The sequence below is a fragment of the Chelon labrosus genome, assembly GCF_963514085.1.
Source record: "Chelon labrosus genome assembly, chromosome: 1".
NCBI lineage: Eukaryota > Metazoa > Chordata > Actinopteri > Mugiliformes > Mugilidae > Chelon > Chelon labrosus.
Window position 1 is genome coordinate 14,267,478 of NC_140337.1, and position 25,567 is coordinate 14,293,044.

The 25,567-nt window shown below is 43.9% G+C and overlaps 1 protein-coding gene across 4 annotated transcripts in view; it reads left to right on the forward strand.

The window, feature by feature from the left end:
- Nucleotides 1-25,567, forward strand: part of LOC311490724 (receptor-type tyrosine-protein phosphatase delta) — a 121,488-nt gene that overhangs the window by 16,360 nt on the left and 79,561 nt on the right. For all 4 annotated transcript variants that reach the window (XM_084548370.1, XM_084548373.1, XM_084548371.1 and 1 more), the window contains exon 2: nt 16,271-16,456. In XM_084548370.1, coding sequence (XP_084404496.1) covers nt 16,354-16,456 — 103 coding nt within the window. In that variant the 5' untranslated portion in view covers nt 16,271-16,353. The remainder of the gene's footprint in view (nt 1-16,270; nt 16,457-25,567) is intronic.

Consider the following 25,567-nt stretch of genomic DNA (forward strand, 5'->3'; position numbering starts at 1 on the left):
CTCAGACTGAGTTGGCACTCTCAGTATTTCTCTGTACAGAGAGCTCAGCTGAAATAGTGTTTCTCTGTGCTATTGATTAGCTGGTTAGGCCATGAAAAGCCAGGGACAAGACAGCCACTGAGTTCCCTTCCTCTGGCTTACCAATGGATGCTAGTGTGTCTGTTCTTTCACTTAACTCTTTTTTATGGTACCTCTTTTTCCCCCATTTACCCCAATCCCCTCGACGTATTGTATTTGTCGCCCTCATTCGTGCCCGATTCTGATGTGTTTTACTATTCCGCTCACAGAGGAAAAAGCCCCAGCAAACCGCTTGCCGAGTTAGATCACAAGAACCCAGCTGTTCACAGTGAAGGGCCGCTTCTTTTATTAGCCGTCAGTAGGACCGACCTGGTAGGGCAGTGAGAGGGAGAAAGAGTGGGTGGCAGGAGTGCAAGGGCAGTAAGGGGCACAGATTTCCCAGCTGTTAGTCCACAAGCTCTGCCTCCCTGTCAGAGATTAAGTAGATCAGCGGGAACGCAAGCACATACACGCAGGCAAGACAAGACAGCTGAAGGAAAATGGATTGAGATGCTCCTCTTCAAGAGGGATACGAGTTGCTCACAGAACACCCGATTCTTTAAGCTTTTTCTACGCCGAGGACTGTAAAGTTTTGCACACCATGCCACTGGAATGTACAGCGGGATAAGGCACCCGCCAGCAGGCGTGCAATGCCTTAATACCCCAACAAATCCCTTTCTCCTGCCTCGCGTCCCTTTTATTTTTCCCTTTTCCCTACCATCTCACAAACCCATGCCGCCTTCCAGTCTGTGGAGGACTGTTTTACTAGTGAGCCAGTGGTGTAGAGGGACACAAAGGACCTGAGTGTAAAATTATATTTCAAGCTATATAAGCAGGCCTCCATTGTGCCATTTTTATGATATTATTTTCATTAAGATTGCGGGGATACTTTTCCTTCTTTGTTGTGCCTACCCCATCTATCTGCCTCAGCTCTAACCACACTGAAAACAAAACCATTCTAAAGAAGTGGCAGTGATGAGAGCAGCACAGAGTGCTCTCATTTTGTATGATTAAATTTACTGTGACAAGCAAGCATGCTGTGTTTTGGCAAAACATGTTGCTGTGGGAACCAAGAAATAGTTCACTGTTTCTAAAAAAAAAAAAAAATAGATAAATAAATAAAAGTTTCCCACAGGAGGTGCTCAAAAGACTGGACTTGAGAAGGGGTCTTCGGCAAGTCTTGCTGAAGCACTCAAGATTTCTGTATTGTATTTGCATATTTATGAGAAATGGGGGTCACAGTGATTAGGTTAACTGGAAGCCAGTTCTCCAGAGTGTGGATAATGACATCATATAAAATGTGAAAGTCAAAGATGAGTTTCTTATAAATCTACGCGTAGCCAAATAAGTGTCCCTTGTGACCACTACCTCATTGATTCTTGTCAAAATCTGGTTCCAAAGATGTTCTGATTGCTGTACGATGTTAAAACTACGACATTGCAGACTTTTGAAAGCTGAAAGTAATCCTTTACATACATAGTGAGTCAGACATTCATGTTGTGTTTAATAAACACAGAGCCAATGTGGACTTCATTACTAAGTGCTTGAGACCAATGTAGCTCTGTGGCCCCAGACAGGTAATTAGAGTTCACACTGAGGCCTGACTCTAAAATACAGTCATTATCCCAGCAAAAAATACAACCTTTCCAGGTCACATCACTTTGTTTGCAGCAGTAAAAGTAGTTTATTCCTGTATTGTGCCACCATTATAGTAGCCCCAATCCACTGGCCAGCATTTTATGGAGCACCGAGTGATTGGGGGCGACAGAGGGATTCAATAAAAATGTGGTAACACAATTGGCTCAATGCAAGGTAACTGTGGGACAATTTTTGTGTGGAATTTGTGCTTAATTATAGCATCTTTTTATATGTATATATACCAACGTATGCAATCTATGTGCAGGGCAGTTTTCATCACCTTAACTTAACAAGTGTCTCATGAGTGAAGGCACCAAATTCTTTACAGCTCTCCTCAGAGCTAATCAGGCATCTTGCAATGAAACACTAGATTTTATATGGGCCCTTCTCACACAATAGTCCCAGTGTAGGCTTGTCGTTAAGCTCAAAGGTCTTGGCGAGACTGAAACTTGTCTTGTTGCTGTCTTGGTGATTACTGAAAGCAGACAGGAGAAAACAATGTCATAATCCGAGAGGTGAGGGAAGTTGGGGCCAAAGTGTTGAGCCAACTAACTGCAGGCTGGACTGTGGACAAAAGTTTCTCACAACAATGAGAAAATGTCCTTTCAAAACTGCCCTTGGAATGTGAGATCAGCTGTGAAGTTGCAATAGGCCTGACTTTCCTCTGCAAGACATCTGATTCAGCAAAACGTCTTGTAAATATGAGGTCTAACCACATTTCAGGGACACGGTTTGCAGTGAACCACTGGCTTTGCTCCGTTTTCTGTGGAACATTAATGATAAATATAAACACACTTGTGAGATCCAGTTCTGTCGAGCCCAGTTTAAATTGTCAACATGTCATATAGTGGTTTTTATAGAGTTTGACTTTTGAGCCAAAATGATTTTATACTGATTAGATAATGAGTCACGTTTCTCATGATTCCATTTTACAGTATGTTACTATAGATCAGAAAGAAACACAATGTTCCTTAAGCAGTCGGTGATTCAGTCTATACAGAGCATTTACAATTTTAGTCATCTTTTTGGACTAAGTCCAGTAAAGTGCTCCCCCTCGTTTTTCCCAAGAGGCACCACTTGAGTGAGGGTATGTGGGAGGATCCTGTTCAAATTCAGACTTTCAGCATGCTGGAGACACAGGCTGTACTTTCGAAGCCTATACACTTCATCAAACACACCAACGGAGGCGACGGGGAGGATGACCCCACTCACATATACACAACACTGTTGGCACCAGCGCCAATTTATCACACGTAATTTCCTCAGCTCTTGACCTCTGACCCCTTCCTAGGGCTGTGTTTGTATTGAGGGCAACATGCCACTGTCTGAACTGTCTATCTGAAGTCTCCCTCGAGGGACACAACAGCATTTGCAGGAGAAATATGCCTCTTAAGCCACTGGTGGTGAATCCACACTTGCGCCGAGCATGTGTTTCTGTCGCCGTGTGCATGTCTGTCATTGTCTTTTCAGTCCTCTAGTGTTTTAAGCATGCTGCTCATTAGCCAGACAATGGCCACTTACGACGTAATGTCATTCAGGGCAATATGTCAGTATACCCATGGGATGAAAGAAGATGGGGTAGCGGCAGAAGACCACGTGTTTAGAAGGAGAGCGGGGACTGGAGCAAAAGTAAAGCAAGATGAATGTGAAAGGAATGATAGAAAGACTTTATATTCAGTTTTAGATGTGCTGAGAAAGGTTTTGCACGGCAATGATGACAGAGTAAAGAACCACTAATCTCAGTCTGACCGAGCAACATGCATTGCCGAATAGTGATGTCACAAGCAAGTCCAATGGGTCATACCGGTGCTCCATTCAGTGCAGCATCAACACCACTCCAGCCCTAGCTGAGGCACTAGCTCCATCCAGTGTAAGCTCGCTCTCGTCCCCTTACATCATCGCGTCTGGAGGCAGAAGGTGGGGAGGGGTACAAGATTAATGACGGTGCTAACCGCGTATTTATCATCCGACTGGAGAGTAATGCGACACCTTTCTAATCTGAATATATTTCATTGGGCTGTTATGGCACTCAGCCCTTGGTCCCATGTATGTGTGTGTGCTTGCACCTGCGTGTGTGACTGGAAGTGTATTTGAATGTTAATCATATCTGCATGAGTTTGTGAGAACTTGTGCTTGTAAAGGCATGAGATTCAAACCGGCCGCCATAAATGCTTACGCTATCTACCCTAGCAAAACGGTCCCGTGGTAATTAGATAAAGATGAAGTTCCTCTTTCCAGCACGCTGGGGCCACGCTCCCCAAGATCCTCTCTTCTGATTCTCAGCCGCCTTATCAGGTGAACACTCTTCTCCCATCCTCCTCTCCATCTCTCCATCTCATTCTCCCACCACTTCTTTTTGGCACTCAGCAGAAATCAAGATGGATGTCTCCCCAACAGAGACGGGAAGATAGCGAATGCGCAAGGCCAAGATGGGGCCTGATAGGGCCAACATTGGGCCTCCCTTTAGATTGAATCCACCAGGGTTGTCTATTGAGGAACTTTGGAACAGAAAATGCCTGGTTCAGAGGATACTCTGCTGTGGGCGTTTTCAGATGGGGAACACACAAGCTGAGTAGGTAGTTTGTCCACACTTGGGATGCGCACAAGACCACACACAAATGTTAAATTATGCAACAGTTTGGCTTTCTTGCAGTATATAATTTTAACTGTCACTCTACTCATCCATAAATGTAGTCACTGGAAAATAAAATGATTTGGAAAATTCAGTGATTGCAAAGGATATTTCAACGAATGCTAATACCATCAATGATTAAATTAGTCCATAAATAGACACACGGTACAGCCTCAATCTTTAGACAGCCTTCGTTCCTGCAGGATTCCCCATCTTAGGCAGTCAGAGTATACTGCAGTGTATACAGGCTAAAATACCGCTCAACAATCACAGCAGTGACAAGGCCTTCGAATTTTTCTTCTGGAAGAGGATACACACTTTTTCACACAAAGAGGGTTTCTCACCGAGATTATGTGTCCTGCTTTCTTGTGTACCCTCTGCCAAATCTGCCATTTATGTAAATGAGTATATTTCAGACTCTGAGGCTTATTGCGCTTTTCATTGTTCACATTCATTGTTAAGGCAACAAAGGGAGAGAGGGAGTCAGGGGATGAGTTTTCCAGTGAGAGATTTGGATAAGGCATCCCACAAACTAACCTACCCACCTACCCAAGCTTACATTAAAGCACCAGAGGCAGCGCCTTGCTCAGCAGACGCAAACTCAAAAAGATTACTAGAAGTTAAGGGTCATGTTCTTGATATGCTGACAGCATCTGCTGTTGTGGTATTTGCTTGAAAGTCTTTATTTCTTGGGATTACATGGTGTCTAGTTAGTATGTTTGACATCCCCCGTGCCCTTGTCAGGTACATCAAAGGTTGCTAATGTTAAAGAAATGGACCGAGAAACGCAAAACACATAATGTATAATGTCTTTATGGCTGTGCAGCGGTCCAGCAATGACACAGACATTATGTCCATATTTGAGTCATTGGTGGTTAAGCAACAGATTTCTCAAAGCACATGTACAAGTCCCTGGTTTATTTCCTAGACAGTGCAACAACCTTTTCAAACTCCATCATGTCAAAGAAGAAGAATAGGTCTGGTGCTAGAACGGCACTGACAGGCTCATGATGTTTCAGTGTCATTACAGCCCTGAGCAGTTTTGGCCAGACATCAGCACATATGAATCCCAAGAGGAGGGACAGTTTATCTGTTGCACTTAGCAGCTGGTGTCTGCCCCAAAGACTCCAACAGCCCCCAGCTAGCATTGCCACTTCAGATGCTAGTCATTTAGCAAACAAGTCAATCATGCGCAAGGCAACTGCCAGTGACTTGTCAACGTCCCCAGTGATCCCTGGTATACCAATGAGGGGGCAAAGAAGAGTCAGAGCCAGCTGGGTCATGGAAATCAGGTCAAATTGGTCATCAGCAAACTATCTGGGTCTCGCATTCTCCTCTAATGACTGTTGCTGTTGACATGGTTGGTACTGACAAAAGATCAGGATACAGTAGTTCTGTCTGGAGCCAAATTTAGTTCATTTAGTTTATTATAGCCCATTTGTCACTGGAATATGCAGGATTATAGATTTCATAATTAAAGTTTAGATTTTAGATTTGACACGAGAATCTTTCACAATCTGTTCCAAGACTACATTATGAAAAATAAAAGGTTTGACGGGCATGTAGAGGAATTGGAAAAGGTGACACTTTCTCTTATAGGTGTTTTGAAAATCTGCGCTGATAAAAAATTCCTTTGAAGTAAATTGTTATGTTTCTATACTATCCAGGTTCAACATCAGAAATGCTCTTTCAGTGCCAAACATCACAATGAGCAGTTACAGTTTTTTTTTTTTTATCCGTCTTGTTGCATCTCGTCTCTTGTCTGACAAAACTATGTTAAAGATCGTACTGGAAACCTCTGGGCTGGCATTAGTTTGACAGCTGACAATGTTAGTGCCAGTAACTCACTTACTGCCTCTTGCTGCGGGGGTAAAGGCCAATGATCAGTAATGTGTGCACGCAAATTTCTCTTAGATTCAATTAGCTTAACAGACAGAGAAACGTAATAGCGTTGCAGTGTCCCCTTATTAACATGTGTAGCCTAGTACTCGCTGTAGTTTGTAGCTAAATTCGGCTGAATGCGTTTTCTTTGGCTCAAGCAAGGGGCAAATACCTTCGCCTATCTCTTGTAACAATGTATACTTTTAATCTAGAAAATACAGTAGGGTAATACAGCCCTGCATTAAGTATGAAATATCAGCACTGCAGAATGACAGGGTAATTTGTATTTGCTCACTGCTGGACAGCAGGAATGTGTCCACTCAGCTAATTCATAGTGCAGATAGAGAGACCTATTCATCAGCAAGTTATAGAATAAGTTAAGTTTTGTTTAATTTGATAGAGGAAAGTAATCAGAACCAGGGGTTCTAAATAGCCTCTGTTCACTGGGGGCAGTCAGGGGAAGTAACACTTTACTGAAACTCACAACAAAGCCTTCAAAACTTCCGCCTCTATCTAAAGATGTAACTAATGTAGGCTATTAAGGGTTGGACAGTCCTTCTGTGGATGATTTCCATGTTTACTCGTGACTGTTGATTTCTATTGGATTTACTTGCACAATCATGAGCAAACAGTCTAAATGCAATGTAAACAAAAAACAAGCGAGGGACCTTGTTGCTAACAAGGTAAACCTTGAAGTCAAGGTTACAGTCTGCAGTTCCAAAATGCACACACAAGCATATGCACTCCCAAATATTCATATCATCACCTACCCACACGCACGCACGCATGCATATACGCATGCATGCACAGACAAACACGTCTCTCTCCCTGTAGTGCCCTCCTTGGCAAAATCTCAGTGCCAGTCTCTTAATGAAATGCTCAATTAGGGTCTTTAAATAGGTAATTATGCAGTGCCTAATCCCTTAGCTCCTGGGCCCTATCTCATTTAGATGACACTTGGGCAGGCAAAACGGGAGGGGCAGGCACTGGGGCCTTAGTTTCTGTCATCAAAGCCCCTCCGTGGTGGCACAAGCGGCCCCGTTAATGATAAGGCACATCCAGGCAGTCAGTCAACAGCGTCTCCCAGTGAGGGCCACTGACAGCATGGGAGATGGCAATGTCAGGCTTGACAGTGTGTTAATCATGTTTGTGAATGTTCGGGGGCGGATTGTATTGGGTTGGGGGAGCTTGTATAAATGTTTCAAAGAGGGTGTTAGATGTAGATTGAGAGCAGCAAAAACTATTTGTGTAGTGCGGGTTCATGTACATTTTTTAGCACAATTACCAAGTTCATTTCATGTGAAACAAGACAGAGGGAGAGATAATCACTCCCAAATGTCAAAATGTGCATTTCGCTTGACGTCAGGCATCGACGGAACGGTTTTGATTTTGTATACTGACATTTGTTTGAAGGTGGCATTTGATTTGAATTTTAATCTCCAAACTGTTGCTGCAGAAAAGGATTATTCATTGGTTTTCAGCAACATAATAAAATGTCTTGTTTGGTTGCTACAATATACCATCACTGACAGGGAACTACACTTGTTTGGTTGTTAACGTTGCAATGGCAAACATTTGTCTTGGTGAATCGACAAAGGGGGAATTGTTGCTTTCGCCTTGGGGTGAGCCGCTGCTTTCCTTCAAGTGAGTTGCACAAGCAGCCTGCACTGCTTTTCATGAGAACAATACCTTAGCTTAGCTAAAAACACCTTTCAAGGACGTCCAAGAACTAATACAAGTTTAGCTTTTCAAATCTAATAATCAGCAGCCCCCACATCAAAGTGCTTGGTAAACTTTAGCAAGGATACTTGAACCGCTGAAATATTGAAACAGCTTTCTGAAAGGATGCTCGCCCCCACCCACCATGTCCTCTGACAGTCTTATCAGGATATAGATGGAAAGGCAGGAACAACACAATTTCACCTCTGTGTATTCAGCAAAAACATCTCATATCTGTGATAATATTTTTTGTCCCGTTGCCCTCTCCGTTGGCACTGATGAATTTTCATGCAAAAAAGCTTTGATAAGCCACTGGTTCTAATGCCGACTGCCTGTTCCTTCGGTTGTTGACTCAGGCTTTCCAATCATGGCAAAATCACAAGTGCACATGCTGCACTCTAAAACAAGAGTTGCTATCAGTGCTCTTATGGATGCTAATATGAACAACCTTTGCCTTTGCTAACCCTCGGACTAGATAGCGTTTTGTATGATGCCTGAAAAAAAAATTACGCAACAACACATTCAATTAATATAACGAGGCAACATAACCGCCTCCTAATGCAGATTACATCATGAAACCATGAAAATGTTCATGAAAAGGACGGGGCACGAGCCACAAAATTGACACGGCCTTACGACAAGACCACTTATGGAAACACCTTAGGTAAAAGGAAAAAAATAAAAAAACGTACGGTACGCTTGGCTAATTGAGGGGAATTTCACCCACTGTCGCATTACAGCAACCATAATGTGGCGTTACATTTCAGCTGAGGGTATATTGAGGCAAATTAGCATTTAGATAATGGGAGACACTTGGCATTTTAATTATTTTGCTGCCCTATGAGTGTAGCATGTATGCCCCAAGCGCCTCCTTACATCCTTCATGTTCGCCTAAGTAGTGTATTTACATACCAAACGGCTTGGCATGTGTACAAAAGCCACTAAAATGTCACCAGCGCACAATGTACCTTGGTGTTCAATTGTTTTGAAAAGATGAGAAGGCATATTGCTGTTGACTTATGGCATATGTATTAGGGGGGCAACACAATTCCCAGAGCTGCATTATTCAGTTATTTTCAATAGAGCTCTGTTCTGATGTTCTGTGGCATGTCGGCGAGTGGCAGTGGAATGCTGTTTTGTCTGTTTGAGGGCTCTGTACTTTCTATAAAACAACATGAGCTCAGGCTGGGAACAACCTCCCTCTCACCCTCCTTCCTCTCTCTCTCTCGTTTCTCTGCCTCACGGAAGTGAGATTATTCATCCTCCCACAGACCGTTGCTGTGTTGGGGGTAGATGTCAGAGTGCCAGGAGCATGTGGTGCAAAGGGTATGCGTGCCTGCGCGCTTCTTGTATGTGTCTATTTGTGCACATGAATGCCTGAGTCCACATTTGTGAGCATGTATGTGTAGGAGTTGTGCATTTTTAAGCTGCGTCTGTGTGTTTGGATGTGGTCCTGAACTCGGCCCTGTGTGTGCTTTTTGAGGGTGAGAAGAGTTTACGTGTGCCATGTGTCTTACTTTTTTTTTTTTTCCTCCACCTGCTGTCATCTTTCCAGTTCCCTCCCTTCAGGAAACAATACCTTTAGACTGCCAGAGTGGCCTCGCAGCTATCATCTCCTCTTCAGCAGTGCCTGCCTTTTCTCCCTCTATCCCATCTCTCTCGCACAGCCTACGTTAGCCGTTCAAGCGCAGACGGAGTGTGAAAAAAGCTGGCAGTGAGGCACATTCCCTTGCTTCTCCCCCTTGGTCTACACCTCTCCTGCTCTCTACCGTTCAGCGTGCTCCCCTCTCCCCTCCCTTCTTCCTCGCCTCCATCCCCTCTTTCCCTTCCACATTGCTTTCCCTGTCCTCCACTCCCTTCTCTCAGCACCTCTCTCCCTCTCTGGCTCGTTGCTCCCCTTATCCATTATATTTCCAGTCTCCTGCTCCGCCCTCCTCTTGCCCCCCTTCTTTTTTTCTGGTTCATAATATGTAACATGATTTAGCCCTCCCCTGTTCATGCGGCGTAAATTTAATCCCAGCCATTCCAGGTTGGCTGCTGCTGCTGCTGCTGCGTCTACCATTTTTTCTCATTTTCCCCCCATCCTTCCACACTCTATGCTCCTGACACAATAGACTCAAGATTCCGCCTGTTTGCATGATAAGAAGTTCTTTACGTATGCTAAATGACGATGCACAAGGTCAAGCACAGCCCAAGTGGCACATGCTTGTACTATGGAAGCCGCCCACACTGTGACAAGCAAACATGGCTCAAGAGAAGGGCCCCCCCTCGACAATCATTTGACTAGTTTACATAGCTCGCATGCTCACCAAACGGCTGACTGTACTCTGCTGTGGTTTTATCTGCTTCCTGTTGTAAAGGCATTAGCGGCATCCATTAGCGTTCAATAAGAAGTGTGTTTACCAGTGTCAACAAGGTCAAAGGAGGTGATCCAAACATGCGGACAAAGATGAAATGGCTTGCTTTGCTTTTTAATTTTTTTTTCCCCCCTTCTAAATTCCCCAGTGTCCCCAAAGCTTACCCAATAGCTCCATAACCTTGTGTGTGTGTGTGTGTTTGTTATGCCTGTGTGTGTGCTGTGTGTTGGTATGCGTTCAAGGAGCAGCACAACAGGGCACTGGGATAATCAGTCACTAGACTGCAGGTCAGGGTCTTGCACTGTGGGTACCATCCATCTGAACCCAACAGCTGCTGGGAAACGTGGCGGGAGGAACAAGATGAGAGAGAAAGATGGGTGAGGAGAGAAAGAGAGACAGAGAGAGAGAAACGGGGAGAGAGAGAGAGAGAAAGTGGCGAGGTGGATCAGGTACAGAGAAAAGTCAAGGAGAGGCTGTTGAGAACAAAAGGAGAGAGCAGAACGAGTGGGGCGGCGGTGGAGGAAGAGGAGTGTTTGTGAGTTGATGCTTTGTGGTCATTTTAGTTGCACTAAAGCGTATGCTCAAGGTTAGTCCGGGTGGGCTGACTCCTCACGATGACACAACCTTCCTCTTTCACCCGAACAAGGTGACGGTTAGCAAATTGCGAAACCTTGTCCCTGACCTGTGTTTTTCATCAACAAAGCTGATTGTGCAGTTTGAGTCGAAGTTTGGGCTCAGTAAAGATCTGTAGCCACTATTTTCAGTGAATAATAAAGGTGTAAAAGTAAAATTATCACAAAAAAAAAGATCTGACAATACTGTTTGATTAATAACTGAACAGCTGTGCTTACAGTCTTGGTGAATAAATGTTACTTTACACTATTTGTGCTGTGACATTTCAAAGTCCACATCCTCCTGCCAGCCGAAAAGCGGGAAATGCTTTGAAACCTCCTGGTAGTAATTTGCCTCGGACATACAATTGAGATGGGACTGTGATAGCTTCGCTGTCCTACAGCCGCAGCAGGTGCTTTTAAACCAATTATTAGACAGACAAATGCCATCAGACCCAATTAGCTTCCCGCTGTGCATTTCATGTCGGGTGATCCATTCATAAGAAAACAAGATATAACCAAAGACATCAGCTACAGCACTGGTAGAAATCTGCTTGTCAAAATTAGTCAGGGTTCCAGGCGGAGCTGTAAAATGATTTTCTCAAACAGGAATTCCAGCGGCACAACCCAAGGGATAGTTTATGACCGTGAGAGGCTTGTTTGAGGGAGGTCACGGGAGGAAAGGAAGAAGGGGGGAAAAGAAAATAAATAAGTATAGCAAATAAACTCCTCTGATGTGTGGTTGTCAGGGTCTTTCATGTGGATGCTGCACTTGAGGGCATAGCTTAGCTTAGCTTGAGGGATGTTATTACACATGCCGGCTGATCAGGAGCGATGTGTGAGAAACGGCCTTGTCACTCTGTCTTAAATCACACCATCGCAGGCAGGGGAAGAAAGTGGGAGAGGAGGGAAAGGGAGAAGTGGTAACGAAAAAAGAACCCCACATAAGTAGAGGTTTTTTATCCGGGGAAGAGACCGAAGGTTTTCACTGTGGCGATATGGGAAAGTAACATGAAATTAAAAATTGCACTTAGTGGTTTAACCAAAACGTAACATATTGATTAGGAAAGCACCCTTTTAAAAGTAAATTTGCGTGTGAAGATGCATGGGGCTTCATAGTTTTCAAAATCTGATCATTTGATATTAAAAAAAAAAATCACAAGGGCACCGGATGTCTAAATACCCAGATGGTTTATTGCACAGCAACTTGTGATAATTTATATATAATGTTTTATATACATTAAAAGCGTCTCAATCTTATCCACATCCCTGACTTCCTTGGAGCCATCTCACAACTAGAGATTGTCCAATTTCTCAAAGAGAGGCAAAACAAAGGTCAAATGATGACTATTTTAAATCACTTTCATAGTTTGAACTCACATTTTATACATATTTTTTTTAAGCGTTCATGAACTTATCATAAGAGCCAACTAAATTCCTAATATTGTGCATATTCAAATAAATACAACCATGTTTACTGTGACGAACCCCGACGGCTCATCAACAGATATTTTGTGCAAAACTCTTTCTAGCTCTTCTCCAGGCAGAGATGTGGATATGTAAGATGCATCTGCTGCAGCCCTGAGTCCTTTTTACCTTGTATTTCCTACACTGCTACAAAACTTCACACTAAGAACTCGCAGTTTCTGAAGCGGGGGCCATTTCTCTTGGCTTCTGGACAAAGTCAAAAACCGAAATCACAGAGATTACTGCAGTTCGACAGCCGTCCACCCTATGCATTCACGGCTACAGCTCTGCATATCACTCTAGTTTGAGAGTGTGGGTGTAGAGTGTAATTATTGCATTCTTTAACTTTGCCAGTCTGGAGGGAAATAGAAAGTCCTGCCTCATAAAAGGAGGCAAATTCTTATTTGCTGTGCCTGGCCGGGCATGATACTACTTTTTATAACACAGTGCAGCATGGTTCACATCCTCAGTAGTCTTGCCGTGCTTTGTCCTTGCATGTGTTGGGCTAATTACAGAGGGATTGGCCTTAATAGATTTGGTGGCATTTTTGTGGCTGCTTTGGTCTGTTAGGATAACATACCATAACGCCACGATTTTCCTTGAAGTTCAATTCAGTTTGTGCATGAGCCTGAAATTAAAAACACCCCATTTAAAAATTCCCCAGAGCTGTCCAAAATGAAATTATTCAACTTGCATAAAGAACGGGCATAATGCGGCAAAACTGCAATACTCAAAGCCATGCTGAAAGTGCTAGAAACTGCACCAATCAGTAGCATTGTCATGTCTGTATTGCCTTCCCGCTGGTTTGTATTCGGTTCGCCAAAATATTAGAGCGTGTGGGAGAACGCGGACAGACACAATTGGTGTGAAGCTGATGTTATGAACCTGCTGCTTTGGGGAGCTCATATCTATTCTGCTTGCATTTGTTCCCATAACAAGTTTATTGCGGTATGGCTGGAATGTAAGATAAATATGGCTGATTCTTTGTTGTTGTTTTTTTTACCCTTAATATTATTGCGTTTCTAAATAGACCAGAATACCAAACAAGCGCGCTGAAATGAGAACAGAGACCAGCCATTATGGAGAATATAAACATCCCACCCTCGTTCTCTTTCACATTTCTGATAAGGATCATGGGGAAGGAGAGACAGTAGACAGCTCAACAGCTCCTTTCTTTTTCTTGCCACACACTCCCCCCTTTTCTAATTAACATTGTGCATGTTGTCAGGCTTTGTTTAATAATGCATGATTGCTATCAGCAGCAAAATCCTTTGAATGAAGCACTACTGAATGGGAACACAATAATACCACCGGGGGCTCAGGAAGAAAGACAAGACTGTTATTTCGGTCTCTCGTAATACGCGTTCAATGGAAGGCATCAGTGCCACCAAATGTGTGAAAGTGAAGGTGCAGAGTGTGAGGCTCAACGGCCATGTTGGGGATAAAATGGGCAAAGGTGGGGCCTCTTTATTTAACTCTTTTTATATGGACTAACAGGAATAGAAGAGATCATTTGAACCCGTGTGCATGCTCATACATGTAATTACACAAGCTTTTATACTAAAAAGCTGCCAAATCCATTGTCGGAGAACAATGCAGTTGGCAAACCGCTGCCTTTCTGTCAGGTCTGGCAGGTGGCTCGTCACCCCTTTGCGCATTAGGAAGGAATCCGCAGCACATGTAAAAACGAACGCCACGAATCGACGGCGAATCATGATTGCTTTCACTTTGGGCGTAAATGACGGCTTCGTGGGGCGTGTTTGAGCTCTGCTTACATTAGCTTCTCCTTGTATTTACTCACATGGCACAACCACTTGGTTGTCTCACTGGTGGTTACACAACATACAGATGGTTTTGTTTGCCTCTACCAGCGTGTGCGAGTGTGTAAATGGGTGTGCGCGCATGCAGGGCGTGAACGGAGAAGGGGAGGGCTGCTGAGTACTGTTTCTTGTGTGCTGCCTAATGTCATGTCATTATGGAAATTCACACTTCATTAATTAATTCAGAGGCTATCACTTAGATTTGGAGGGGCAGATGCGTGAAACAATAACCAGAGGAGACGGACAGCTGTACCTGCACTACGTATGGATCACACTGCAGCTTTATCCCCTTACGCCTTGCTCAGGGTTTTTTCAGTCCACTTGATTCTAATCAAATTCACTGTCGCTACAAACGCTACTCATGTGAAAATGCTGTCTAGTGTCCTCAGATGTATGTATATGCATACGCATTATGCATTTGTGTTTGTGTGTGTCGGTGGCGGCGTGAGCGGGGGATGAGATTGCCTCAAATTGATTCCCTTCGCCACACGTCCCTCGCTCTTGCGCTCGCTACTGGCCCCGCGGCGCTTGGAGACAGGTAGTCGTGTCTATCTCCCCCCAACACAAATCGAGTGTGACAGGTGCGCTATCTTCCCGTCTTTTCTGCCATTTACAGCCCACAGAAATGAAAGAGAGAAAGCTAGGAGCGAGAAAGAGGATGATTGGTAACAGGGAAATGAGGTACTTTGTCATCATCGGGCCTAGTGATTGGGCTTAGGGGGCTTGTTTTTTTTCCTACTTTTTTTTTTTTCTTTTAGTATGCAGCGGTCAAATCCGCAGATAAACAGTCCAATATAATATTATTTCTAGGAACGGCAAGCAGGTACTAAAACTGTACAATCACAAAAGATCAAGACGTCTGACGTGGCTAGCGTTTGATCTCATGGTACATAAAGTGTCTGAAATGTCATGGTACACGGAACATGCCCAGATCCAACCCGTCACCACAGCTGTAACAACAACTTCCTGCAGAACAATGCGGGCTAGCACGCTAACCAGCAGTACAGTATGTCATCAAAGCTCACACACTCGGATTAGCCGGGAGCCGTGTTATGAGCCGAAGACTACCGCAAAGCATCCATCACTTAGGATCAAGCTCGGGCTTAAGCAAATGGATGACAAGGGATATAACTGGTCTGCAGCTAATACTGGCTCAACGTATCGCATTGATTTTCACAGCCATGTAGTGGCCCCTCGATAAAGACCGAAACATGAATGGCAATGACTGTCCACTCTGTCTTATAGATTTTATTTGTTGTTTGTGCGGCACTGAGTAGAACAGAAAACACGTGTGTGTGTGTGTGTGTGTGTGTGTGTGTGTGTGCTGAAGCTAAGCTACTATATCACTTTGTATCGGCACTTAAGGCTATTAAAGCATCTACTGTGGAGGCAAATGTGGTGTAAGAAACATGAATACGTGCTACGCATAAATTGGTTTATTGATTTTGTACAGGATACCACAAAGTAATTAAAATGTACACGTACAGCTTGTACTGTAAAGAAAATTGTGCAACTTTTCTGTAGTTTTACTTCTATTTCTTACTCTAATCCCATTGAAGGAGTAAGGAATAGCTTTCACCATTTCCCAATATATCCTCCATTTCCTGACTATTCTTCAATGCAAGAGTGGCGCTCTTTATGAGAAACAGATATCAGCACTGATCTGAGTGGGACTTAAAATGTACTGTTAGTATGCAGCATATTTAATTGGTGCTCGCGACCAAAGCTGTGAAGACAAAATCATATTAACTCACCCTTTCATCTGTGTGATTTCTTCCTCTCTCTCTTGTGCACACACACTCTCTCTCTCCCTCTCATGCACACGTGCACACGCAGTGTATGTGAAGTGACTATTCCATTTAGAGAACTGTCAGAACATACCCCGTGAGCACATCAGGCTCTTCCTATCCTCTGTCAGCTCCAGCCGAGGCTGTGTGGGGGTATGTCAGAAATGTGCAGGGATAGATAAAACCCATGGAGCCAAACAGCTTTGTTTCATACAGTCCCTCTCTCTCTCTCTCTTTTTTTTTTTCTTCCTTCCCTCCCTCCTTCCTTCTCCCTCTTCCTATCCCTCCTTGCCTTGCATAGGCTGTGAATACCCTGCATCTGAGAAATCAGACCAGACTGACTCACAGGGCTCTGTGAGCCAGTGCCACCGAGGCTGCCAAAGCATGCTGGTGCCAAGCTGTCCCACCATGCACAGAGCCAGACCCACGCTGCTGCTGCCGCTGCTGCTTGTCCTGGGTCTGCTCCTCCACCTCGCCGACGCTCAAAGTAAGTAGACCGTCGGTTTTCACGCGCAGCCTCAAGTGCTGTACCCTGCTGGGTCGGGGACGGGGAGGCGAGGGCGGAATTGCTTTTATGTCTTTTATCAACTGACACATAATTACTTAATGTAAAACGCCTGCAACTTAAATAAGATGAAACATGTCCAACTTCTTCCCAAGTCACAGAAACTGGTATATCTCTAGAAATTCAGATGCAGCATTCAATTAAAAACTCTGTGAAGAAGACAAGTACGGGAAGAAACACGCTTATAGCTCCACTGAAAAATGTGTTTCTCTTATTGTTACCTCACTTGTAAGTCTGACCTTCACTGTGCAGAATGATGTATGGGCAGAGTTTAACACTGGAAGGCTGTTTTTAAATGTATCCCCTGAAGGTGGAGTTCTCCGTCCTTAACTTAAATGTGACTTTAACTCGTGTGTGTGAACAGAATCAACTCATAAAGAAAGACGTTGGGGTGCAACTTACACAAGGGTGACAAAGAAATCTTGAAGCTTCCAGTGTCTAAACAGTGACAATGGAGTCTTTTAAGTAAGATGAATAATATAGGGAAACGTGTCTTAAAACTTTGTTGTTGTAAAGGGGATCCAAAAAACAGACCTCAAAAATATTGCTCGAGTCTGGCATGGCTGCTGGCAAATCATAACGATAGTGTCACATTGTGCTTTCTCCCTCCATCCCACACATCTACAGTATAGTTCACAATGATCAATTTCTTCATCTCGACGAACGATCAAAATGTGTCCCCATTTTTCCAACTGCTTTTTTTCAGCGGTAAAAATCAGAAACACTCAGGCCTCAGCCAAGAGTCTCACACTGAGAAATCTTTGGAATTGAGTTACTTGACATCAGACACCTGCTCATTGATGTGTGACAACAGTTTTCAAACCTCATTGAGCTCTGGTCCTACACCAAAGATTCCCCCTCTCCCACCTTTTCTTTCTTTCTTTTTTTTTTTTACACTAAGATCCATGAATCATTAGCTTCTGGAGTCACGGTGGGATGAATAAAAATTTTATCGCTCCCTTTGCACTGACTGAAATCCCCTCAGTTCAGCGGAATATTTCTGAATGAAGGGATCGTTCACCCAAGGTCATATAAAACAGAGCCACGCAAAGTGAAATTGATGGGTGAGATTTTCAACTTTGTGCTCGAGAAATGTTCCCTGCAATCTGCTCGAACGTGTTTTATTTTTCTTCGCTGCCTTCCGCCGCATATGTCTCACAGCAGGGGAGAGGCGAACGGAGAAACGTACTCTCCGTTTATCCCCCCCGTTTTATGTGCAACTCCAGGATTTATTGGCACAATTTAATTATGGGACCTTCCCAAAACGGCATTAACGGTCGATAAACGTTACCATTGAGGAGGCTTTTTAAGAGCTATGTTTTCAGAAACTCCCATCTTCCACAGTCTAGTGTGAATTTACATAACAACACATTATGAGAAGAAAAGAAAAGAAAAAACACTATTGCCAAAACCTTCTCTTAGACAACTGTCTTGGTAAAACTCCCAGACATTCCACAGTTGCATTTGAGCACAAATGTAACAGAGACCTGCACAACTGCTGTCAGCAGCCCCCAAATCTTGACGCCTCAGTGCTTACCATTCCCCCACAACACCCCCATTAATTTCCTTCCTTTAGCCGTCTGGCCTCTTAGCAGCTGCTGCTGCCCCATACCCTACTTAAACAGCTGTGCTGGGTCATCATTTCAAAGCCAAAACAAACGTATCATGAGGTAGCCGCAGTGGCTGTCTGTTAATGACTGAAGGGGTGTCTGGGAATCGGGGAGGTCGCGGGGTGAGGTGTGTGCCCTGTCTGCTGCAGACGTGCGAGAGAAAGTGCCGCTTCATAGCCAGAACCACTTCAGGCAGCGTGTACTAGCGGAAGGGATCTATGTGTGCTCCTATCGGTTCCTGCACTGCCACGTGAACATGTTTCCCTTTCCCAGATTCTGTCTATTGTTTTCCTTCCTAATCACTCTCTTGCCAATTTTCTCCTCATTTCTTATTTGGGTTGTTTTTTTTTTTTCTTCGTGCGTCTTTGTCTTCTCCCTACCTTTCCCCCTTGCCGTTTGGAAGCGGCGCAGTAGGCCCTTCCAGCGATTTAGAAGCTCCTTAATTTCCTCTACCGTTCCACTGCATATGCATATCCAGCCCAGACACTCTGGGGCTCTCTCCGCATGTGTGGTGTGCACTAAAGACCTCAGCGCACCACACATGCAGTCCTTAGAGCACGCCAGTTTACTCCGTTCCAGACTAACCCCTCAGCACCCAAATCCCACTGCATTTCCAATGGGAAAACTACCCTCTGCTGCTGCTGCTGCTGCTGCTCTGGAGCCATTTGGGTGTGAGATAGCCTCCGGCTGTGGATACGGTGGCGGATATGAGACACGCAAGAGCAGAAAATGGCTGAGTCTGCCTGCTCAACAGATGGCACAAACCTAAGAGCCAGGCCTACTCGCCACCCCACACAGTGGACACTGCAGCTCTCTCTTAAGAAAAATACCAGTCAGGACTCCTAGCTAACGTAGATTTCTATTAACACGCTAAAGAGTCGTGTCGTGCCTGTTCCCGGGACATTCTAGCTCGGAGGAACGTGATGGATTTAAAAATGATATTAGAGGATGATGATGTTACGTTTCTCTGTTTGGTCCAATGATTTGTTTTCACTCTGTCTTTGTTTCGTCTTTGGCCTTTCTCTCTCTCTCTCTCTCTCTCTCTCGGTTTCTCCTTCACCCTGTCCCCCTTGCTCTTCAAATGCGGCCCGTTTAATTTGTGTGGCAAATTGGGCTTGGCAATAGCTTGAAAGGGGGGGCATAATTGTCCCTGGTGAGCCAAGGGGATGGAGCGCGAGAGCGGCAACAAACAATTTCTCTGTCTTCTGCTGAACAGTAATGCAAAAAGGACGCATCGGAGGATGAGAGGAGAGCTGGAAGCATTAAACATGTCCATCTGGGCAGGGATGAAGCAGGCTAAAACACTGGTGTGGGCATCAGAATTAAATAATTTGGACATTCATAGACTCAACAGAATGTTTGTTCCGTGGGTCCGACGCCAATACGAAGCAAAAACAAACCAGGTGTGAGGAGGCAATATACATAAAATTTCCCTCAGGCTCAGTCGCACACTATACACACATCAAACAATAATGATTGAGCCACATTCAGCTGAGTCGCAGTGGTGAAACTTGCTGACTATTTGAGGGTATTTGTCCTCAAATATCCACTTCAACATTAAAAATACGGTTAAAAAAAAAAAAAACAAGCTGACTGAAAATTTGCTGAGCTACATCTGTGGGGAAAAGCAACCAGCACCCCCCACATTCTTCAGCACGCTTTACCCCATGCTGCGTTGGACCATGTCAATCCCTGAGCCTAATAGTGTTTTAATTGATTCCTCCCATTGCTAGTGGATGGCGTGGTGAGTCCCAGCGAGCCAGCCACGATTCTCTTTAACGCGTCAAGTGAGTATCGACGGGCTCCTCCAACCTCTCTCAACATTAAGACGTTAACACCCAAACCTCATCTCTCTCACTTACGCTTATTTACAGGCAGGCGTTGTGAACACAAGCATATATATACGCCCAAGCACTCACGACATGCGCAGGCATCTAATGTATGTGCAATCCTTTTTGAGCCAGCAATCAAAGGTGAACCACATGGGGCGAAAACAGCAGACAGTCTATTGATGTGGCACTTCTTTCGCTCCACTGTGTTAAAAAAAAAATTTAAAAAATGCAGGATGGCGGCAGAAATAATCACATGCTACAGCAAAAAAAAAAAAAAATAAATCCAAAGATGTATCCGTGTTAGTAGGTTTGCTCTTTTTATGTGAAGAACCAGTTTCCCATATGTTCCCCTAAAAGATATATAGGAACAAGTTATGATCTGGGAACCTCTACTGCTCTATGAGGAGCCATTTGTTTAGAAGTACCGCTGTCGCACTGTCAGAGAGGCTTGTAGTATTGCCTGTGTAGACTGTAGACTAGATTCATGAAAGAGTAACAGAATTGAATTCATTTGTGCCCATGGACAGGAATTTTCATTTTAACACAGAGCATGACTTTGAATATAACGTATGTTAACACTCACACAGGATTCTGCTCTGTGAAAATTTGTGTCCAAGGACAAGAATCACTTAAATTAAGTTCTGTGACGATTTCACAAACCCCCATGAGACTGGGCTGAATCATTTGCAGTGGTATCACTTTGAAAATACTGTGGCAAAAAAAATAAATAAAAAATGGTTACAAAAAATTAAGGACATGCCTGTTGGGATGTTGGGATGGACGAGGACACCAAAGCGTGCGCGCACAAAAAGACACACTGGCCTTCCTGTGAGCGTGGCGAGTGAAATGAAATAAAAGCTGTGGCAGTATCGACAGATGAATAGAGAGGTCCTAACTCGTGCGTGTGCACATTCACCCACCGCACATACCCCCTAAATAGGTTCACCTTGTTGCAAGTCCAAAAGCTAATGACACTTTATTCCCCAGATGACATCAGACTGTAATATGTGTGTTTTATGCATGCCTGGCCTAATATGAATTATTGTAAAATAGTGTTGTATTTGCATATAAGCTTCCGGGCTGTACTGAAATTAGCATTTTTACAACAGCTCAAATTAAATCCCTCTGCTTAATTTGCCTGCATGCTAATTTGATTTAAATTGAGTCTATTCCATTCCCTTTTACACTCATACCCACACAGAACTAACATACATTCAAGGCACACACACATATGAACGCACAGTATGTACTCGTACGAGCGGCAGCCTACATCCACCCCCCACACGCTGCCTGGTACACATTGAATTAGACACACAAATAAACACACACGGAGCTTCCATGTTGGTGCAGCCGCATAAAATGATGTTAAAGCAAGAGGAGAGCGGAACTCGTAGAGGGTTTGATCCAACTTTAAATCACTGTAATTCCCCAAGTCTACCAGCTCGTTCATCATTCTGCCGGCCACTGCTCAAGTGGAAATCTCATTGTTGGCTCCACTCGTTCATTTCAAAACGTGTCTTAGTACAGTACATCCTTACAGCTTGCATCAATATCAACAACAGGAGAGCATGCATCATGTTCACACTTTAAATAAACGTGGTGGAAACACCTTTAAGCTGAGAGTGCCAGCACTTAATTACCATCTAGTTGTTTGGATGAAGACCTTGTGACAAGACTGGGAATCTGAGATAAAACAATGTTATCAGCGCGGTGCAAGATGCTTCTTGCTTGCAGGTTGAACTAAATGAGTAAGAAGTCATTATCGTTTTCTTTGGCTTTAAATGCCTGTACCAACTCCTTGTCAACAATGTGCAGTGCAATTATGTTTAAAGGTCGTATCAAGCCCATTATTAACTCCATCAATGCCGATTTCTCTGGCGACTTGGCCCAAGTGTATTATTTAAGGCCATTAGCCTCATCAATGGATTGCAGTCATTTTGCCGAGCACTTAGGCCACAGAATAACACAAAAGCCAAGCAATTTTCATCACACTCCTGACCCTCCGACACTCGAGGAAAGCAGATAATCACACACAATATGGAGATGTAGTACGGGCCCAGATGAAGGTAATTAAATGCTAGCACCCAGCTACTAATGCTAAATCTAAGTGCACTTACGTCTTCAAGACGAAACTAACTTAAGAATGGTGAAGGTATTTAACCAGTCTGTACAATCCATGTCTCAAAGAGGGAATATTGACAGAAGAAAAGCACCAAAATACAAATGGTGTATCTACTGAAGAGGCAATGAACAAACTCTCCAAATCCCTTCTTCTAAATCCATATATTGGAATACTCCACATGAAACGACTTGGCCTGTCACGCCGTGAAATGGTATGGATTTCAGTCTGCCTGCCACCTCCGTATCTGTCCTCTGAGCAGACCATGTAAACAAAGTGCTAGGTTAACATACACGAACAATATCTAACCCTCTCTCTCTCTCTCTCTCTCTCACACACACAAAAACGATACCTTGTAGCATGTCTTTGAAGCGAGCTGCCAGCTGTTTTGCATCTGCCGGGCCAACACTTGGCATGATTCTGGCCTTGCTGGCACATGTGCTAAATCTGATCACCCCGCACACACTGCGCCAGTGAACTGTATAACAATGCAGGTGTTTCGTGACACTGCCACAGTGACAGTGCAATTAATAGACTGATGCTGCAGCTGCAGCAATGGGATTACTCGCCCAGTCAAGTCTGAAATACATGGGCACAGGCTGCACAGATGATGTTTCACCGCGGCGTGCTCTCTAAACAATGAAGAGAAGGTACCATATACACACGCAGTAATCTGAGACGGGTAAGTCAAACTAAAACGTAGCGCCTCCAAGATGGTTATGGATCTACGGATCTCAGTTGTTATTTTCCCAGTCAAATGTAGTGTAGTGGTAGGTGGGGGAGATTTCCTATTTGTGTGATATAAGTCCAGTACTCTGTAATGTGAATGCCACAAGCAGAGCAAGTCAATATAAACGTACAAGGAGCCAGGAGGTAGACGTAGAGCATGACAGGACTTATTTGTCATTCTGTTAATTAATTAATTATTTTCTTTAAAATAAGAGAGCCACCTGGATATTGCTGAATGCATCAGTTTGTTTAAGGGAGCAAAATCCCATATCCCTGATGTGTGTGCACGCATGCTTGAAATGAGTGAATATGTTTTTATACCCTTTTATAGCACATAACTGTTTGACTATAAAAAGCATTTTTGGATTCTCTGCTTCAGAACTAATGCATCTATGTGTGTGTGTGTGTGTGTGTGTGTGCGTGCACGCAATGTGTGCTCGTACAAGTAACACCTGGCCCTAGGCTTGAGCTTTGGTCTCACTCCAGGGGTCCTATGAGTGCGACACATTGCACTGATCTCAGCGCAGCACATTTGTGTGCCTGTGGGGTATGTTGAGAGTCTGCAGTGGGGTTAATGGACTAAACCATTCATCTCCATGGAGTGCCTCGAGGCACTCTCTCAATCCTAGCCAGAAAGCTTACATTCCCACCTTCTTACCTACAGCGCTCTCCAACACTTGATGCGGATTGGGAATCTTTACGCCCTGAGCTCCTCCTGTCACAACTGATTTACATTTGGTGGAGTGATGGAGTGAGTGCTCAAAGTCCATCTTGGGCGAGCCATCTTTCTCACCTAATACTCTCCCTAACACACTACATCTGTCACTCTTTTCCGTCACTCCGCCCCCTCTCTTGTTTGTATGCTCGCTCACTCATCAACTCACTCTCTCGCACGCTTATTCGCGCACACTCTGCGACTTACTCCCTGCCTCTTTGGCTTCTCTGCGCCACTAAATGAGTCATGCCATTTGAGGAGCTGAGATTTATTGTGACACACGGCTTTAGTGTGGTTTATTAGTTATGGCAAATGAGAGTAAAAGCTTCCATTGAGAGGTGAAAATGCTCTCACGCCACAGCCAGACCCATAGGCTTTTCAAGTTGAAACTGAGCCAAGCCCTTGTTTCTAATGGCGCAGCACTCTAGTGGCCATCTCGTCACGCCGCGGAACATGGAATATGTGCTCACACACGTCCACAATTACCAAACGGTCCCTGGACATTTATGTGGAGTTTAGACAACATCCATCATAACATCCATGAACGTTCTGTTTCCCTTTAATCTTAATTCTCCCTGGGTGCCGCCTTCCATGTCATTCATCATTCTCTCATCAGCTAATTAATTATCACAATGGCCTCCATCACTTGAGTCACGATGAAGGATATTTCAAGTTAAGTGTAGATAATTAAAGTACAACAAAGAGGGGAGATGGCGGTGGAATCCTGAGTGTTCATTTGCCTGAAAAGTCAAGATCTCATTTGGTTTTCTTCCTTCCTTCCGAATCTTTCAGGCAGCATGAAGTGAACACGCAGTCTAACACAGTTCATCTCAAACTTTCCGTTAAATCCCATTCAGTTCTTCATCCGTCATACCTACACTTTTATCTCTGTCTCTGTCTCAGTTCGTACAAGAAAGCGCAGAACACACTCCATGATGTCGGGATTTGTGCCTACATGGATTTCTTTAAGTACACTTTCCAAATAAGATTTTCCCACTCTCCTCATGATCAGAGAGTGTCGCAGAGATCCCCTTTCACTCCCTCACTCTCCTTCCTGCCACAGCCTGGGTAAGAGAGAAATTTCACACCGCATGATCTGTTGCCTCTCATTACACGGTGCAATTTAATTGGCTGTGCGTTTCCCTCAATGCTGTTATTCAAGGATGGATGTCTACAGAAAGGAGAGGCTGTAGTTTTGCCATTAAATCCCACAGGGACATCTTTATTTGTGTCTTTGGTCACATTATGCCAACTCCAGTGGGAGGAGCGTGGGAACGCCCAGGAGTCATTAGTCATTTGGGTAGCAAAGTGCAACTGAAATGCCTGGTGCAATGACGCAATAAAATGCATTTGATTGTGCGACTATTTGCTTTCACTCTTCAGCAAATAGAAAAATCTAGATTAAGAAACAAATAAATAGATCATTAAAGTAAATTATTACCACTATATAATCCACTATATAATGTACATGCCTGCATATGCAAATACATGCTATTTTATTGTAAACCCTCCCACACATGCTGTATGTGTGCGTTCACCGTGCATACGGCATGTGTGTGTTTGCTTGAAAAAGCAGCTATGCATGGTTGTGCACATATCTGGATAGTATACATGTTCAAAAATAGCACTGTGTTTTTCTGCACACAGTGGACACCTAATGGAACCCAGAGATGGAATTGGCATATCTGTAATAATATGCTTTTATTCTCCATTACTGCCAAAGAGCACCACCGATCAGGTGGTCTGAGAAATACACTCTGACCGATGCCTGCCATAGCAATATGTTGTAAAGTATTATATAGATTTTTATTTTTTTTTTTACAGAGAAGTAAAATAAAAATGATTAAATAAGTTGAAATAAAAATAATGGGTCAGGCTGACCACAGTCAGTGCGTGACCTGCCACAGAAATGATTATCAGAAATGATTAGACAGATTAGCAGTAGGTAGACGGAAAAGAAAGCCAAACAACAGAAAAAGAGCTTAGACGGAGATTAACCAAAAGAGGGACTTTCAAAGGCATTCGAGC